We start from the raw sequence: 17,128 nt of genomic DNA on the forward strand, positions 1-17,128 counted from the left end.
TCCCATTTCGTCATTTGAGTTAATTAACTTGAATAAAATGAGAGGTGTTGAAACATAAATTGATATAATGAATTGGTCCAATCCAACCTTTGTCTAGTCCTCAGTGCTGCTCCTCAGCCGGCAGCTTCACCTTCACCGCACCCTCCGCCAGAGCTCTGTTATGACTGTTCTTACTAGCAATGTACGAATTAATATAGTCAGGAACTTCAACAACCTTGCTATCACCACTTGGAATCGGGGTTCCAAACGTTTCCCAGACTGGAACAACACCAGTCCAGACACTGGAAGTGACCTGCTCGTTGCCCGAGTCCTTACGCTCATCCGAAACACCACCATCACGAATCTTGCCACTGCCATCCACGATCTTTACCTTCAGGATGACAGTCGACTGCATCTCAGCACGGTCCGGCGGCACACGCGAGTGATCCCAGCGGTCCGCGAGAACAGAGTTCGTGATCAATTTCATGGCCCAGAGCTTTTCTTCCTCATCTGTGACGAGGGTTGCGTAGCCGTGTAGGATGGCAGAGCGGTAGTTGTAGCTGTGCGAGTTGGGCGTGAGCGACAGGATCAGCCCGTCTATTTTGCTTGTTGCCACGCAGATGGGGAGTCCCTCGCCATCGCTGCAGTTGCGGGCTAGGTTCATAATGCGCGAGCTGACGTAGCCATGGAGGTAGCACTCCAGAGGCTCGTCGATGCTCGCGGAGGGAAACTCGTATGATCCCATTTGTCCTATCATTGGGAGGATTGCGGGGAATGGGTCATCAGGTCCTGGGTTGAAGGATACATGGAGGACTTGGGAGTCATTGATGATTGAATGGATTGGACCTAGGTCGTACGTGGCTAGAATATAGTGTTAGTAGTTGACTTCGGTGTATTTCTATAGTTATCTCGTACCTCGATGCTTGTACCGGTTGGCAGTGTTGGAAACCTTCTTAGGGTAGGTCAAAGTTCGTCCCATGATGGATATGGTAATCTGTAGAATATCTCTTGAAGTTGAGTGAAGCAAGAAGTAAGCGACGACGAAGTAAGCATTTAAGTAAATATATGGATAGATGATGAATCAAGAGTGATCAGATGAGTTAGGGCAGCACGCCTTCAAACTCCCATTTTAGCAGGTCCATCCGCACCACATTTCCCCACACAGGCTAGACTGGAGTATATTGACAGGGCGTGTAAGGTCCATCGAATCAAGAACTATATATACGACAGGGTATAAGAGTGGACAAGAGAAGGGGTGTCCGATGTCAAACGCACCCGAGGTGATTGGCCCACACCGCCGACTGGACCGTAAACCTGGCGATAACAACACCTTCAACTGTTTACTCTTATCAACTTATTTTTTGGGACCTTGAAGCATGGCGGCATGCAGGTTTCTTGTTCGCCAATGCGCGGTCCTTATGCGCTCATCTAGGCCTTTGAGTCATTCATTGCGCCAATTGCCTAGATGCAACCCTCTACCTCGCAGTTATGCTACCTCCGTGGCCGCCGCGGAACTCAAATTCGGCCAGCCGCTGCATGAGACGCATCCCCACATCCTCAGCCCAGGCGAACGTGAGTTATTATCTGTATCTATGCTGTCGCTTATTTAGCTGATCGTCTTTTGTCTAGTTACGCCCGGAATCACCGCCCTGGAATATGCGCAACGTCGATCGAAGCTCGCCAATAAGCTACCCAAAGGCGCGATTGCGGTGCTGGCTGCCTCGGAGGTCAAGTACCGCGCACAGGGCATCTTCAATGAATACCGCCAGGATTCCAATTTCTTTTACCTGACGGGTAGGTTTGCTTGGCAGACTGGTGATGCTGCGGAGGACACCCGCTAAATGTTTGCGCGCCGGATAGGATTCAACGAACCGAATGCACTCGCGATCATCGGGAACGACGGCTCTGGCGATAACCATATCTTCCATTTATATGTGCGGGAAAAGGACCCCAAGGCAGAACTCTGGGACGGGGCGCGCTCCGGCACCCAGGCTGCTGTGGATGTCTTCAATGCGGATGAGGTGCGGGATATTGGATTAAGGACCAGACGAAGTATTGAGCTGACACCCAGAACAGACAGGAAACATTGAACGCATCGGGGATATTTTGCCCAGTATTGTCCAGGGAGCGACAGAGGTTTACTCGGACATCCCCACATTTGATGGCTCTAGATCATCCTTGAATCGATATCTGTATGGGCCAACCGTGGCGTCGGAAAAATTGAAGAAGGTCATCGATCACCGCAGGGTTAAGCCTTTGAAGCATCTGCTCAATGAAATGAGGGTGTTCAAGAGTGAGAATGAGGTTGTACAGATGCGCCGACTGGGACAAGCGTCAGGGAGAGCTTTCACCGAGGCCATGCGACAGGACTTCACTCGAGAGAAGGATCTCTATTCCTTCCTGGAGTACCAGTTCAAGGTGAATGGTTGCGATACCAACGCTTTTGTCCCGGTTGTCGCGGGTGGCCAGGTAAATTTCCCGACCTTTCCAAGGTGAATTTGGCACTAACAGACCTAGAACGCCTTGGCTATTCATTACACTCGAAATGACGATGTATTGAAGTTCGTATCTCTTTTCTAAACTATTGCGGAACTCGGCTCACATTGAATTTCAGGGACGGTGATTTGGTTCTCGTTGATGGCGGTGGTGTAAGTTAAAAGACTTTATCTAAACTCAACAACCACAGTTCTAGGACACTGACCAAAATACAGGAATGGGGAAGCTATATTTCCGATATTACTAGAACGTGGCCTGTCAATGGCAAGTTCTCCGATCCCCAGCGGGATCTGTACAATGCTGTGCTCAAGGTGCACCGGAGCTGTCTCACTCTGTGCCGCGAGACCTCCAATCTTTCTTTAGACAAACTCCATGGCATCGCCGAGAATGGATTGAAAGACGAGCTCAAGTCGCTTGGCTTTGATCTTTCCGGCAATGTATGCATCCAAACTCCCTCCACGTGGAGTATGCTGCTGACTCTGACTAGGCACTGAACACCCTCTTCCCGCACCATCTAGGCCACTATATTGGCCTGGACGTCCATGACTGTCCTGGGTATTCCCGAGGCTATGACCTGAAGGCAGGTCAATGTATGACAATTGAACCGTTCGTCCCCAGCCTCTTTTATTCCAGACCTGAAACAAGCTAATCCATGTTAGGGGTATCTATGTTCCCAACGATGAACGATGGCCCGCCCACTTCCGTGGGATCGGAATTCGCATTGAAGATAGTGTTTGTGTCGGAGATGAACACCCGATTGTTTTAACCCCTGAGGCTGTCAAGGAGGTATGTTTCAAACTTTAATATGGCCTAACTTTAAGTCGATTACTAACTTGTACTAGGTTGAGGACATTGAGGCACTGCGTGATTAGCTGTGATGTATACGGTAGCCGTCAGATTTCTCAAATTCCCATGTACAATAGCATACGGCTTCAAAATATCATATTTGGGCCTCTTTATTTTGTTTCTTCCAAACCATAATCTACATGTCTGAACTTATCCTTGCCTAGATTCCTTTGTGGTGGCTGGTCTCAACCTGTTTGGGGGCCGATGAGAAGGCTGGTCCGGGGTGGTTGGAGATAATTAGACATTTTTAGCAGTTACATATTAAGAAGAGAAAGAATTGGACCAAATAGCCCCAGAGAATGAGATTGGGAATGAAGTAAAGAAGGAAAGAAGGTCGAAAAGAATCCTAGTCGCGGTTCAAAGAATGCAATGTTGATGTTCATGCTTCGCGCGCTGCCGTTGGTTGTCGGGCCTCCGCCCAAAACAAACTGAGCTCCACACCACACGACTTGCCTCTTCTTTCTTTCCTCCTCCAGGTCTTCCACCTCACCTTTCTCTTCCCAACTCTTGACGCACCTCGATCCATTCCTCTCTCCTTTGGCTACTTACTATTGTCTCTTGGGATACAATGTCCATTCTCTGATCTCCTCTAGCCCTCGAAAGACGTGTAGCACGCGTACTTTTCACCGAGTACCCCTCTTTGATATTTGACTACTGTAACTCTACGGCATCTACACGCGTTCTCAACCCTGGGAACTTGTTTCCCAATGGCAACTGTCTTTGTGCCTCCTTCGCCACGAAATTCCATGGCCATGGCGACTCGTCGTCCACTCGCAAACGTGCCGAATGCAACAAATTCTCCACACAGGGTAGGGCTCTTGCCAGTTAAACGAGCTCGCTCTAATCAAATGGAGATTCCATACGGACAACCGCCGCCGAAGAAACAAGTGATGGAGAACACCGAATATGAGACTCGCACCACAACCTGCCAGAATACGAACACGGAGTCGAAACTCTTCGCGCGGCGATCGAATAATGGAAACCCTAGCGCTTTTGAGAAGAAGCTCGTCGCAGCCAGGGAGAAGGAGCGTCAACCGCTGGTGAAGCATGTCAAAGCAGAGAAGGCCCCGGCAGATACCATGGACTCCATTCGACAATGGCAGCGGCACTATAGGAAGGCGTTCCCTCAGTTTGTGTTTTATTTCGATAGCATCCCCGAAGATGTCAGACGGCGGTTCTCTCGCCAGGTCATTGCTCTTGGAGCTGTAAGTTATATTGCCCCACAGAACTTCCAGCCGGCCTTGGTTTGCACTTCATGTCACCTGGCTGCATTGATTGAACATCTTCCCTTGGCATCTTTTCTAACTCATTTCAATGCAGCGTGAGGAGAAGTTTTTCTCGCGTCTAGTGACCCACGTTGTCACTTCGCGTGCTATCCCTCCAGAATCAGCCACCCCAGCAGAACCGGAGTTGACTGCCGATGCTAGCAATGGCGATAGCAACGTTCAAACCGTCAACCCTTCTCTCCTCGAGAGAAACGGCGAGACTCACCTACATGCTTCTTTGAAAACCGAGACACGTCGTGACCAAGGCACCATGGACATTCTACAAAGAGCTCGACAGATGGGCATGAAAATCTGGGCGTTGGAAAAGCTCCAGCGTATGATCACTACCATCAATGACAGTGACATTGGTGCACAATATGAACAAGCCGCTCGGAACAAGGCTGCTGGAGGTAACGCTGTGAATGGTAGGGGCGAAAATGACCTTTCTCGGGTTCTTCGCCAGGAACTGCTCAATGGACCTTCCGATCGTGATCCATTGGCGTCAATGGAAATGATCATGTTCAAAGGACCATTTGTCTACATCCATGACATGAACGAGAAGACCAAACCAGTCATGGTTCGAGAATACTCCCGAGTCGCTCGACGCCAGGATGGATCTTGGCCACAGTTCCGAAGCGCTCCCCTCGGAAAGTGTCCATTCATAGATGAGCCCCCGAGCAGGAAGGAATATGACCGACACCGCTTGCGCCAACTCCACAAAGAGAAGAAGGCTGCCTCTCACAGGGCTGATGGAACTCGTGATGCTAAGCCAAAAGCCGCTGTGCCAGTTCAAGCGCCCGAATCTGTGACCACAACAGAGATTGCACATTCCCAGCCACTGGCGAAACAAGAGGATCGTGTTTCGCCTCCAATTCAAAATGAAATTCAAAAGCAAACATTTGATGAAACTCACGAGCGAAAGAGTTCTGAAAGCTTCATTCCTCCCCATTTCCCCCGCACCGGGCCCTTCTATACTGGACGTGAGCCAGCAGCCTCAGGTGTTCAGCCGTCGAATATGACATCCGCAATTCGCTCACAAATGATCTCGTCTACTGCCGCAGCACCTGGCGCGAAAGCTGGGCTCAGCAAGGAGGTTCATGGACTCAAGCGAAAGGTTCTCGAGAAGGGCACCGGTGGGTTTGCAGCGGGATCGATGGCTGCTCCTCAGCGTCGTGGTGATGGGTTTACCACGGTTCCAATGAAGACCAACATCAACCCCCCCCGGAAAGCCCAACCTTGTCAATGAGAACGAAGCAAAGCAATCTGAGGCGGCTGGCACAAAGAGACAAAGAGATGACAAAGATGAGCAAAAGAAACCTGAACGCCGCAGAGATCCCAAGCCCGGCTATTGCGAAAACTGCAGGGACAAGTTTGACGATTTTGAAGAGGTATGATCTATGTTGCTCTGTTGCTTAGCTCATTATAGATACTGACCAATCTTTAGCACACCCTGACTCGGAAACATCGCCGGTTTGCCGCAAACTCGACGAACTGGGCTGAACTTGATGCACTGCTCTCCGAAATTCAGCGTCCTCTCAAGGGCGAATATGAATATGATGAATAGATCTGCTGTTTCTCACAGCATCCCATGATTTCTTTTGGACCTCGACCTCTATCCGATACAACATCGCATCCAGGTGCAGGCCAAGCTTTTATTTTCCAGTTATCTTTCTTCTGCACGTTGCAATTTTTATTTCCGTCATGCCTGATTCGAATCTCACCTGATTCGGGTCTCAAAACCTCGCATAACCATACCCTCGGCATCGACACATGCATGGTGGCGTTTTTTTTTTCTTTCATCTTTTTGATTTACCATGCATCAGCAGTACCAGTAACCAGTCCCTCCCCGACGGTCTGATCTGCTTGCCTTGACCCCGATGGAGGTCGTCCACTCCTTTACAACTTTTTTCACTTTCTTCGAATGTATTGAATATCCGATTTTAAACCAGCATCGCATCACCTTCGAAATCGCGAGCCGACCTCCATCAACCGCCGACGGCAATTTTGGATACTTGCATTTCTCGTGTTGTACCAAGAACAACTCATCGTCGACGCTGCTTGTCACATGCAATCAGCTTCTCCTTTACGGTCTTTAATTGTGGCCGGTTGCGATATACCGAAGGTATAATGAACGATTTAGCATGGACTCAAGGGTTCCTAACCTTGCATTGCACTCCGTTCTAACACATCCTTATCCCCCTTTTTTGGTCCTACGGGGCCATATTTTCTATCCACAGCTTTTCCTTGTGTCTTTTCACCGGTGGTGTCTTGTTTCCCGATGGCTGGGGCTTGTTACCCAGCGCAGGCGGCCGAGTCTCAACAGAGACTTTTCCTTTCTCGTGACATTACTTACCTGAATAAGCATTTATTCGACTCGATGATCTGTATGCAGTTTGTATCGTGCTAATTGAATTGTCTGCTATCAATTAAATTCTGAACTACATGTAAACAAACATCAGCCCATACAAGTAGAAAGTACTCAGCGTAGGGCCCCTCACTTAGCCCAATGCGGTAATCACCTCGGCGCGACGTAAACTGCAGGCGGTGACATTAGTGCCAGGCGGTGAGCACAAAGGAAAATGCATCCCCAAGCTTCCAAGGCTGGTGCCAAACATAATAAAAGCTTTATATTAAGTATTCCTTTCATAAAGAGACATTTATTACACTTATGTATATCCATAAACACCAAATACAACCAAATGCACCGTTCCTGAATCCAATTGCCTACATAACAGCCATAACAGCCCCGCAAATCTCGGTACTCGGCCCCGTAATCAGCGGCAGTAAATCAGATCTTCACCTTCCGGGATTTTTGATGCTCCCATCTACGCCGCATAACCCAGCACGTTAGTTCGGACAGAAGGATATCTGAACATACAAAGTCAATAGCTCCGGACATATTCCTCATATACGAACCCGTAAGCTATTCGCTTTTTCCTCTCGCGCGACCTGAATTGGAAAGCTTCAGTTCGCCGCTGAGGTCATTGCCATTTCCTTTGTTATCGCCACTTCTACAGCTCCGACGGGATACAACTCGTACATAGCATTGGATACTGAGGAACTATTGAGATATATACTTACTGGACATACACAGTCTCGGTATTTTGATTTCGTGCCGTCGTCAGGTGCATTGCGCCACTTCATTTTTTTCATAATCAACACACCCACACAATGGCCGCGCCTGGCTCTGCGTTGCGGCGCACGGCACTCGCTTCTTCGTCGCTGCTGAGGACGAGAGTCATCCCCGTTAGCGCTATCCGAACGCAAGCTACACACACCATTCTCGCTTGCTGTTGTCCTGTCCTGTCCTCCCACGTACCGACCCCACATTCTCTCTCCCAAACCCGACATAGTTCCTACTCCGCGCCAACACCTAGTGAGAATGGAAAGGCGCGGAAGAAAGTTACTATCCAGACGCTCCAGAATATGCGTAAAAAGGGGGAGCCGATCACGATGCTCACGGCGCATGATTTCCCCAGTGCTCATGTGGCCGATGCGTCGGGGATGGATATGGTCTTGGTAGGGGATAGTTTAGGGATGGTAGCGCTTGGACTGGAAAACACGACGGAGGTCATTATGGAAGAGATGATTCTGCATTGTCGAAGTGTAGCGCGGGCAACGAAAGCCGCTTTCATTGTGAGTTGTCAGGATCCTTTGACTGGCAAGCGCCATAGTGCCATGAACTAACAAGCCATGCTCCAATTCCAGATTGGGGATCTACCGATGGGGTCATATGAAGTATGTGCGGAACAAGCCATTGAGTCATCTCTGCGTCTGATCAAGGAAGGCCGCGTACACGGCGTTAAGCTCGAAGGTGGTCAGGAACTCGCGCCCACAATCAAGCGCATCACACAAGCCGGTGTTCCGGTAGTAGGCCATGTCGGCCTCACGCCACAACGTCAGAATGCCCTCGGCGGCTTCCGTGTGCAAGGCAAGACGGCTCTCGGCGCGACGAAGCTGCTACGCGATGCATTGGCTATGCAAGAGGCTGGCGCGTTCATGCTTGTGCTTGAGGCGATGCCGTCGGAGGTTGCATCGATCATCACGCAGAAGCTGCGGATCCCGACTATCGGCATTGGCGCTGGGAATGGCTGCTCTGGACAGGTTTTGGTGCAGGTTGACATGACCGGGAATTTCCAGCCTGGTCGGTTCGTGCCGAAGTTTGTTAAGCAGTATGCGGATGTTTGGGATGAGGCTGCGCGTGGTATTTCGCTATATCGCGATGAGGTCAAGAGTCGGGCGTTTCCTTCGGAGGAGTACACGTATCCGATTGCGAAGGATGAGCTTGCTGGGTTCCAGAAAACGGTGGATGAGGTCTTCCGGAACGCATGATGTGTCTGGTTGCCATCTTTTTTTTATGGCCATTTCTTGCATGTTCTGTATTAAGCATTGTCATCATCATTTGTACATAGCATCATTCAGCATTTATTGCGCTGGTTGTTATAGCTTGCTCAGCCAAATGCTGGCGTCATTGAATAAGCGACGATCAATTGATCGTCCGTCTTGAAACACTATATGAAGTTAGCATTCAAATTGTTAGATATGGTAGAACCGAGTTAGAACTCACCCTCCATAGTCCACCCATGCCTTCATCTAGCCCCGGCGCAAACACACTATTAACATAACAAAAGACAGAATCTGTCTCTTTGCAGTCCAGCTTCTTTCGCAGAAACTTGACAACCGTTTCGAATTTCTGCGAAGCGCTAACCTTGAACACGCGGTTTTTCAGAATCGGTGCTGACGGCAGAGGTTGGAAGCGAACAGTAACTGAATCATTGTTATTTTAATTCTCCCATTTGTTGACATTGCGGTCGTCCAATCAACCCAAAGGTCGTCGGAAAAGGCGGGGTGTTACCTTTCCCCGAATCAATACTCTCCACGTCCGCGAGTGCTTGGTGCGCATCACGGGGTAAATTGGTTAGCATGACCGACGCAGACATATTCATCGGTAAATCAGCGCCATGGTCGTCATCTGGAATCGGGGCGTTTGCGGAGCTGTTGGGTGGTGTGCCTGAGCTCTGGTGTTGGCGCAGGCTTGGACGATGGCTGAGTGTGGTTTGTGGATTTGAAGTCGAGGGGCTCTGTGGAGAGCGTGTTGGAGAAGTTGGATTCATTGTGTTAGATGGTACAAAGAGAGGGAAGAGAGGGAAGAGAAGGGAGTAGATGGGATGGAGTAAGAGGTGGAAGTTGGGAGTTGAAGGTGGGGAAGATCTTATAACGTTAAAGAGTTTGGCCCGATCTACGCTTCGATTGTCAACACGGGCTATTTAATCAACCTTTTTAGGTATCGGAGGTATAAACATTCTGACATCATATAAAGACATCACATGAATTTCATCTGGAACCCCTTTTCATCAAGTTCACTCAACTACAGACATTGAAACGTCAGAGATACCATCTTCTTTCCTACATTATCAGGTCACAAAAAAGCGGAAATGGACAGAATTAGAGCATCAGTACAAGCCTGGGAGCTTAAAGGGTGACAAGACCTCTGGGGAAATTCGTCTCGAAGAATCCGGGGAAATAAATATTCTCCAAAGATATCGCTTGTTGGAATACTGGATGGAACACGAGTATAGGCCTCCGAATATCTCGCACAAGCGTCTGTTTGTAGAGGAAGACCTCCGAGAAGTGGTTCAAGAGGAGATATTTATCAAAGAAGGGCCCGACAGCCTAAGCAAAGATTCTCAAAAGAGACTTGATGCTTTGAATATTCAATACTGGATTCTAGCACAAAGATGGTGGCATTGTCGGTCCTTGCTACAGGATGGGGTTCAACTAAGAGTGTTTGAGCTCTGGCGGTCCCATCCTAGGTGGTATATGCACAGTGTGCTGGTTGAAGACTGTGCTGGCCGACAAGGATGCTGTGCTAGTAAATGTGGCTGTTGTCGTAAGCGCAAGATTGATCCTATGCGCAAGCTTGGAGTTGGTCATTGTACTTTTGGTTGTGGATGTTGTCGGAGATTTCGAGGCGTTGATATTTCTGAAGAAGATAGGAAATCGCTGAAAGAGGAATTTCGCAAAGAGGTGGGTGATCTTGTTCGGCATCGGAACACGCGAGTTGCAATATGGGGGCTTGTTGGTGAGAGTTTTGAGAGCCCGTTTGACATGATCGATGCACCACCAAGCTATCAGGGCTTCGGCACCAAAAAGGAATAAGTCTAGCTGATTGGCTTCAACACACACATTGCTATTTTATTTGGAATGATACATATATACCCGACTCTAACATCATATTGTAGGCTCGTACCTTCCGTACAAATGGCTTTCCATGTACATATGTAGTCTACAAAGCAATTTCCTATAAAGAACTTCACATTAACATCCATGCATAAATTATTGGTCTATAAAATGTTGGATAAATTGATATTTCCTTTCAATTCTTACTTCTCGCTGTCCAGTAAATTTGCTCTCTTTTTTAGCCTCTTTTCTAGCATCATTTGTGGCCTCTTGTCTGACGCTTCTTTCTAGCAGCAATGCTCACCATTCGTCATCGGCGAGCTCATTCGTCTGGCCAAAGAAATGGTGGCTCCGTCATGAATAGTGTCGCCACCAACCTCATCTGGATGATTGTAGTTTGCTTTTGGGCTGAAGAGCGTCACATCTTTTAGCTGTTGCAGCGGTTGTTTGACCGGTATGTCCCTTGGTAACCATGTGCCGTGTAGGAATAACATGTTGAGCTATAACCTAGCTGCAGTCCCATTCCTGCTCTCGTCTGGCTCAGGTCCCCGGCCCGCCCTAGCGCGGGCCAGACATGTTTCTGCACACGAGTCGTGTTCTATTCCGGCTGCGTTGAACTGCGGAGGATTGTAAGGCTGTGGAAGGACTCCATCTTATATATCTGTTATCAGGCTCAAAACAAGTATATAACCCAGATGTCTAGTCTATCGGGAAATGCTGTCGATGGCTTCTTCAACTCTAAGCGGGTGAACTACATGCAACTTGATCTCCCAATGCCCGAGTAGATAAAGTGAGCGGTGCCAGTGATCAACATACAGAAACAGGGAATCCGACGTTATATTGATAATCTAAATAAGAAGACATTCAATCATCTAGCGGAACTACTTTCCAATAAAGCAACATGTTCGAACGATACGCACGTTCATACATTGTGCCGTATCACGTACGTACTAAAACGACAATTGTATACGGCGTCAACAATCCACGGCGGCAACAATCCCATATTCTTGGACGGAGACCTAGTTCTCTGATCACACTTGCTACACGGAGTATTTAACCAAACCGAGGACTCCTCCTTCATTTCTCTCTCTCGTCTCTCGAACCTACTATTCTCTTCCACTCCTTTATCACTCAAACAACCATGGCGCCTGTCTATCATGGCCAGTGGGCTTTCAACGGCCACAAACTCTACGTGACTACCTCCTCCGGCGACGTCCACCCCCGCGCAACTGATACCGAGCTAGATGTCATTTTCACTGCACCGATTGGTCACAAAACCAACGTCCCCGACTATCAAGACCATTGGTACGAAGCACAGCTTCTCCATTACGGACTCGCGCCGACGAAGAGCAAGGCGGCAGCCAAGATGAGATTGATGGATGCTTTTCAGGACGGCACCCTAGAAATTCCAATGGAAATACTCCAGCTCGAAGCAGCCCTGCGAAAGAACTGGATCAAACAAGACCTGGAATCTCATCTTCTCCGAGCGAGTTCCATGCATCAACCTTCACTCGCCCCTACCAACCCGGAAGCTATGGAAATTGACACGCCTGATCATGCTGCCACCCAGAAACCGGAGGGTAATGAGTAGGGCAGTGTGCTCGGCGCTGGTATGTAAGGAAACGTGCAATCCCAACAAGACAACATGCAACTGCGCCACGGTCACCCGAAGAGAAAGGGTTTCACCAACGCAGAGTTGTCGACCCGCCCTATGAAGACTGTCAGATCTCGTGGTGAGACTGGTGAATCCGACTTGTAGGTCCAGGTAAGCATGTCCTTTCCTACAAAAGAAACGAAGTATAAGCATCTCTGACTAAAGCACATAGGGAATCCGGCTTCCTCCGCCCAGCCAAATGGGCGCCGACGGTGCGAGCGGTTAGAGAGAGGTGAAATGAGCTGAGAAGGGGGGGGGGCTGGATGAGAATTTGTGAAATGTTTAGAGTCCAAACTAATTAAAAGGAATTTGATGAACTGTCAGTTTATTCAATCAGTCTATTACTATGAGTTCTCAATTGTAAACTCAGAGTAGTTCCCCTTAGTTCCCAACAAGCCGCGTCTCTGCACATCAACAATGGAGAACTGAAAAGGTGCATCAACAAGCCCGATTGACTTTTCCCATTGTGAATCCAGATACCATGGCTTGATCAGCAGGACCTCAAAGACTGTGGGTTGTTGAATCTGATGCAGCGATATAAGCCAATAATCCAGACGATTTGTGACATGAGGATACAAATGGATGGTCAAGGTCTTCAGATCAGGCAGCTTCGTAGCGAGAACCTGGCAACATTTATTCCAACTCGGACCACCAGGGTCCGGAAAACTGAGCTGCAAAGTGCGAATCAGGCTCATACGATGTGGTAGAAGTGTATGCGAAAAATCAACGATTGTATCTGTGTGGTTAAAGAGGAAAGTGTTCTTTTGAAAGATGATATCAATGGCCTCGAAGTATCTGGTACACTATTAGTTAGTTGGTTATGTTTAAATATCGATGGAAGTATATGTACTCACATTCTTCGACAGGTTTGTAAAAGCGGTACAAAATTGACCCTTCTCGTATCAAATTTCCATTCGGAGTTCTCGTGGTAATATGACCCATAGTTCATGTGTGTAGTGCAGTTACCCACAGGCCGACGAGCAAGCGGTCCCCAACAATGATGACTGCATGGGCAGAGATTGCGAGGCTCGCTGCATAAAATTCCGACAATTTGCTTCTGGGGTCGTTTCCATTTGTGCTGGTTTGTTCGGATAATATGAAGCATACGGCTACAGAGATAATGTTCCCAAATCAGAAGTCGGACTTCGGTAGGTAGACATTCAAATAGAGGAGACTGGGTTTGTTCAAAGGTAGATTGCTGCTCGCGTCGTTTTGAAAGTTTGGAAAGTGACAATCGCCATCCTTGACTAGTTGACGGAATTTGAGGTTGGAGATGTTTATTGTCCGGAAGTGGTGGAGTGAGTCGCCTGGGGCGGGGGTTTGGAATGAGGTTTTTCATGTCGTCATTTTGAATCTGGGGTTTCTTTGCCAACGCGAGTTTTCTCCCATCTGACTCATCGCCTAGGTTTAAAGGTACCATTCTTAAAATTGATAGAAAGTGAAGCTAAAGGTCGACAGGACGTTGTGTTCGATAATATATTAACTAAACGCGATAACGTTACACACAGGCGCGTTTGGTAAGGCTGAGCTTGTACCACCATACAGATTGGAGCTTGGGGGCCAAGAAGCAAATAATTCGTACAAAGCAAACCCTAACTAAAATAAAGATGATAAAATAAAACAAATGAGCCTCTGTCGCCCAAAGGTAAAACATATAGTATGGAGCCTGCACATGTGTAGAAGTTTGCATCTAGATAACTAGTATGTGCTTTGAGGTATTGATTGCTTAGGCTCTTTTCCCCGTTATAGTCTTTCCGGATTTTATTCCTGTCCCCATGAAGCTATATAGATGACCTATGGCGGAGTAATGCTCTCTCCCACATGTAGACACTGCGTGTATCATACTTGTACGTGCCTCCCAAGTTTTGTTGAATAATATACTATGTAGTACACTAAATAGCGTATAAAGTCTGTGAGGATGGAATCTTTCACACAAAGTATATGAACCGAGTCAAATTGTAAAACAGTTTTATTTCTTCATACCTGGAAATGAAGCTATATTTATGTCTTCCTTTCCACCGCTGTAGATTCATCTACCCCTCGCTATGAAATATATATTTGTAAGTTAGGAAATGAGCGGTGGCTCGACCTCCGCAAAGTCCACAAGTGGGCCTGGATCCCGGGCCCAAAGCCCAATCTTTAAGGCCCAACCCAACCCAGAGCCCATTATTACGCACAACTACGGTCTTAACATATATGACATAGCTGATTAATAACTGTTTTTTTATGTATAATCCAGTCGATATATACTCTTGGCGATGATGATTATGATTATGATGCTATTACTATACCGCAACTACTATGTACTAAGCCTCAGCAGCGTATATCAGGAAGAAAGAGGAAGCATATTAAGCATAAAATGTATAAGCATTATTCGTATGTAATATATTAACTATCAGTCGATTACGGAGTATATGCCGTGACCTTGGCGATCTTAGCCACCTAAGATCTCTCTATTACTACAGTCTCTAGGGATCAGCATCTGGTTCCCTTTCTAGATCACCACATAACCCACAATTTGGGGCTTAATCAGTAATTAGAATACCCAAATTTGCTAGAAAAATCTGCATCGACGCCGCTAATCTCGATTACGTAGGAGTTCTGAATTCTTTGGCAAGAACTGGTGTATGGATGAAGTGACGTATGCATGAAATCAGAATCAGGGTTTAAAGGCGTTGAACAGACCTAAAGGCATGCTAATGACAAATTAACTTGAATTTTCAATATGTCTAACAACTTCTCTGATATAAACACTTGCGCTAGATCATGTTTCCCTTCGACCAAGGTCTAAATTTCATGGCCCAGGTCTAGGATTCAACACTGGTGGTGTTGCTGCAGGTATTTACTATCCCCAGACATGATACTCATCTAGCGGTAAGTTTTGTTAACCTTTTGCGAGTATAGGGTCATACGCTGCTGGGGTTCAAAGCTCCATAGGGAATGTTGTAGCCAATAGTCTGTTAGCCACAGGACAAAGTGCAGGTGCGGGTGGTCTGGGTTCGGTGGCTGTAAATACTGCTGCACAGGCATGTGGTGCGCTCACTGGTATGGGAAGTGCTGGGTTTGCCTGGTTTAAAGGCAACGGGACTGGTTGAATTATCCCTGGTTGGTTATCCTACGCCATGTAGCAAGTAGGTTGCCTCTTTATTTCTGGAGTACTTAGTCTTCAAAATGCGCTTGGATATCTTTAGGCCCTTGATTTTTCTACACGGTTATATTGGTAAGGCTTTTACAATCGAGTTTTCTATTTTGCTATGTTTTCCCTGTGGCTTCTTCAACAGTTCCCACTGCATCAATGGTCATTTTCAGTAGCCTATTTTATGTAGATTTGTAGACTTTCTTAGGAGAGTTGATTTGAGCTATAAAATACTAGAAATCAACAAGATAACCCCTGCTAAACTGTAATATTTCATTTCTCTAGAAGCGAAAAGAAAGAAAGAAATATGATACTAATAATTTAACCATTAACAAATACCAATGGAGTGATTGATGTTTGATTGTTTATTGTGACGCCTTACAGATCAGGCGTTGATGCGGTATAAATTCCCCGCGTCTCCACTTCAGCTCCCTTTGATAAGCTCAGCTCTTCCAACTTCACCCCTGTCACAAAGGCCATGGCTTCGTCTGCAAAGAGCGTTGTGCCAGCTGCTGACCTCCAGTCATTTACTGAATATTTGGGAGGCTGCAAACGTATCGTTGCTCTTCTTGGAGCTGGAATCTCAGCATCATCAGGCTTGCCCACCTTCCGTGGCGCAGGCGGACTCTGGCGTTCCCACGATGCAACCTCCCTCGCTACCCCAGAAGCCTTCGATGAGACTCCCGGTCTTGTCTGGCAGTTCTACAGCTATAGACGACACATGGCCTTGCAGGCCGAACCCAACAAAGCACACTACGCCTTAGCGGAGCTATCGCGAAGGAATAAAGACTTTATCACTTTGAGCCAAAACGTTGACGGTATGAGTGTACGACAAGAAATTTCGTTTTTCTTGACTAATAAATCCCTCGCGTTTCTTTCTAGGTCTCTCCCAGCGAGCGAACCATCCCTCAAAGCAACTACACCTCCTTCACGGCACTCTGTTCACCGTGAAATGCACCAATTTCTATTGCAATTACAGCGAAGACAACTACACTGATCCTATAGTTCCCGCCCTCGAAATCCCAAAAAAGAGTTCAGGCCTCAACCCCTCTGCGACCGACAAGACTGGCGAGGAAGCATCGAAAGCGATCGCAGAAGCGCTGGACGAGACAAGCAACGAGGTCGACATCTCCGATGCCAGCAATCCCATCGCCACAGTGAACAAAAAGGACCTACCTCAATGCCCGGAATGCAAGGATGGCTTACTCCGACCTGGAGTGGTATGGTTTGGAGAACCCCTACCGGAGAAGACGCTCAATACTGTCGATAAGTGGATCGCGGCGGGTCCGATCGACCTATGTTTGGTGATTGGCACCAGCGCGAGGATCTGGCCAGCTGCGGGGTATGTCCATGAGGCTCGTTCGCAGGGTGCCCGGGTTGCTGTGTGTAATATGGACCCCAAGGATACACCGGGTGAACTTCATTACGGTGACTGGTTTTTCCAGGGAGATGCGGGTCTTATTGTGCCTGAGATACTCAAGAGCGTTATTGGCGAGATTTGAACTTTTATGGGGGGATTGATGATTGATATGACAACAGCGAATTTTGATATTGGGATTTTGCACAAACTGG

General features: G+C 47.7%; 9 protein-coding genes across 9 annotated transcripts; 5 read left to right on the top strand and 4 right to left on the bottom strand.

Annotated features, from left to right (window-relative positions):
- Positions 1-100: 100 nt before the first annotated feature.
- On the bottom strand, positions 101-958 carry N7455_009941 (pyridoxamine 5'-phosphate oxidase family protein; the record flags this gene model as incomplete). Its single annotated transcript, XM_040957404.2, has 2 exons — positions 101-840; positions 895-958. The coding sequence occupies 2 exons, from the start codon at positions 956-958 to the stop codon at positions 101-103; spliced, it is 804 nt and encodes a 267-aa protein (XP_040812035.2).
- A 439-nt stretch (positions 959-1,397) lies between these two features.
- Positions 1,398-3,347, top strand: N7455_009942 (aminopeptidase P family protein; the record flags this gene model as incomplete). Its single annotated transcript, XM_040957447.2, has 10 exons — positions 1,398-1,551; positions 1,609-1,773; positions 1,840-2,000; positions 2,056-2,448; positions 2,497-2,540; positions 2,594-2,627; positions 2,691-2,912; positions 2,963-3,081; positions 3,135-3,261; positions 3,318-3,347. The coding sequence occupies 10 exons, from the start codon at positions 1,398-1,400 to the stop codon at positions 3,345-3,347; spliced, it is 1,449 nt and encodes a 482-aa protein (XP_040812048.2).
- Positions 3,348-3,805: 458 nt separating this feature from the next.
- N7455_009943 (protein serine/threonine kinase activating protein nimO) lies at positions 3,806-7,000 on the top strand. Its single transcript, XM_065606333.1, has 4 exons — positions 3,806-4,526; positions 4,642-5,768; positions 5,791-5,974; positions 6,031-7,000. The coding sequence occupies exons 1-4, from the start codon at positions 4,029-4,031 to the stop codon at positions 6,148-6,150; spliced, it is 1,929 nt and encodes a 642-aa protein (XP_065460296.1). The 5' UTR covers positions 3,806-4,028; the 3' UTR covers positions 6,151-7,000.
- A 757-nt stretch (positions 7,001-7,757) lies between these two features.
- N7455_009944 (3-methyl-2-oxobutanoate hydroxymethyltransferase ECM31) lies at positions 7,758-8,982 on the top strand (the record flags this gene model as incomplete). Its single annotated transcript, XM_040957510.2, has 2 exons — positions 7,758-8,222; positions 8,295-8,982. 2 exons carry the CDS (start codon positions 7,758-7,760, stop codon positions 8,916-8,918), a joined length of 1,089 nt encoding a protein of 362 aa, XP_040812062.2. The 3' UTR covers positions 8,919-8,982.
- A 55-nt stretch (positions 8,983-9,037) lies between these two features.
- On the bottom strand, positions 9,038-9,700 carry N7455_009945 (ubiquitin-like protein ATG12; the record flags this gene model as incomplete). Its single annotated transcript, XM_040957478.2, has 3 exons — positions 9,038-9,097; positions 9,154-9,353; positions 9,442-9,700. The coding sequence occupies 3 exons, from the start codon at positions 9,698-9,700 to the stop codon at positions 9,038-9,040; spliced, it is 519 nt and encodes a 172-aa protein (XP_040812166.2).
- Positions 9,701-10,058: 358 nt separating this feature from the next.
- N7455_009946 (uncharacterized protein) lies at positions 10,059-10,520 on the bottom strand (the record flags this gene model as incomplete). The annotated part of the gene is given in 3 exon segments (XM_065606334.1): positions 10,059-10,259; positions 10,285-10,395; positions 10,413-10,520. The coding sequence occupies 3 exon segments, from the start codon at positions 10,518-10,520 to the stop codon at positions 10,059-10,061; spliced, it is 420 nt and encodes a 139-aa protein (XP_065460297.1).
- A 1,387-nt stretch (positions 10,521-11,907) lies between these two features.
- Positions 11,908-12,656, top strand: N7455_009947 (uncharacterized protein; the record flags this gene model as incomplete). Its single annotated transcript, XM_065606335.1, has 3 exons — positions 11,908-12,346; positions 12,407-12,521; positions 12,593-12,656. The coding sequence occupies 3 exons, from the start codon at positions 11,908-11,910 to the stop codon at positions 12,654-12,656; spliced, it is 618 nt and encodes a 205-aa protein (XP_065460298.1).
- Positions 12,657-12,764: 108 nt separating this feature from the next.
- On the bottom strand, positions 12,765-13,840 carry N7455_009948 (uncharacterized protein; the record flags this gene model as incomplete). Its single annotated transcript, XM_040957516.2, has 2 exons — positions 12,765-13,215; positions 13,275-13,840. The coding sequence occupies 2 exons, from the start codon at positions 13,838-13,840 to the stop codon at positions 12,765-12,767; spliced, it is 1,017 nt and encodes a 338-aa protein (XP_040812054.2).
- Positions 13,841-16,034: 2,194 nt separating this feature from the next.
- Positions 16,035-17,058, top strand: N7455_009949 (SIR2 family NAD-dependent protein deacylase; the record flags this gene model as incomplete). The annotated part of the gene is made up of 2 exons (XM_040957437.2): positions 16,035-16,374; positions 16,439-17,058. The coding sequence occupies 2 exons, from the start codon at positions 16,035-16,037 to the stop codon at positions 17,056-17,058; spliced, it is 960 nt and encodes a 319-aa protein (XP_040812083.2).
- Positions 17,059-17,128: the final 70 nt, after the last annotated feature.

Source organism: Penicillium solitum, assembly GCF_028829755.1.
Source record: "Penicillium solitum strain IBT 25940 chromosome Unknown utg000008l_segment0_segment0, whole genome shotgun sequence".
Lineage (NCBI taxonomy): Eukaryota > Fungi > Ascomycota > Eurotiomycetes > Eurotiales > Aspergillaceae > Penicillium > Penicillium solitum.

Bases quoted from the DNA above. Each gene is read 5' to 3' on its own strand.
- N7455_009943 (XM_065606333.1), top strand. From the start codon at position 4,029: ATGGCAACTGTCTTTGTGCCTCCTTCGCCACGAAATTCCATGGCCATG. The intron at 4,527-4,641 runs GTAAGTTATATT...ATTTCAATGCAG, and splicing joins AGGTCATTGCTCTTGGAGCT to CGTGAGGAGAAGTTTTTCTC. The intron at 5,975-6,030 runs GTATGATCTATG...ACCAATCTTTAG, and splicing joins AGTTTGACGATTTTGAAGAG to CACACCCTGACTCGGAAACA.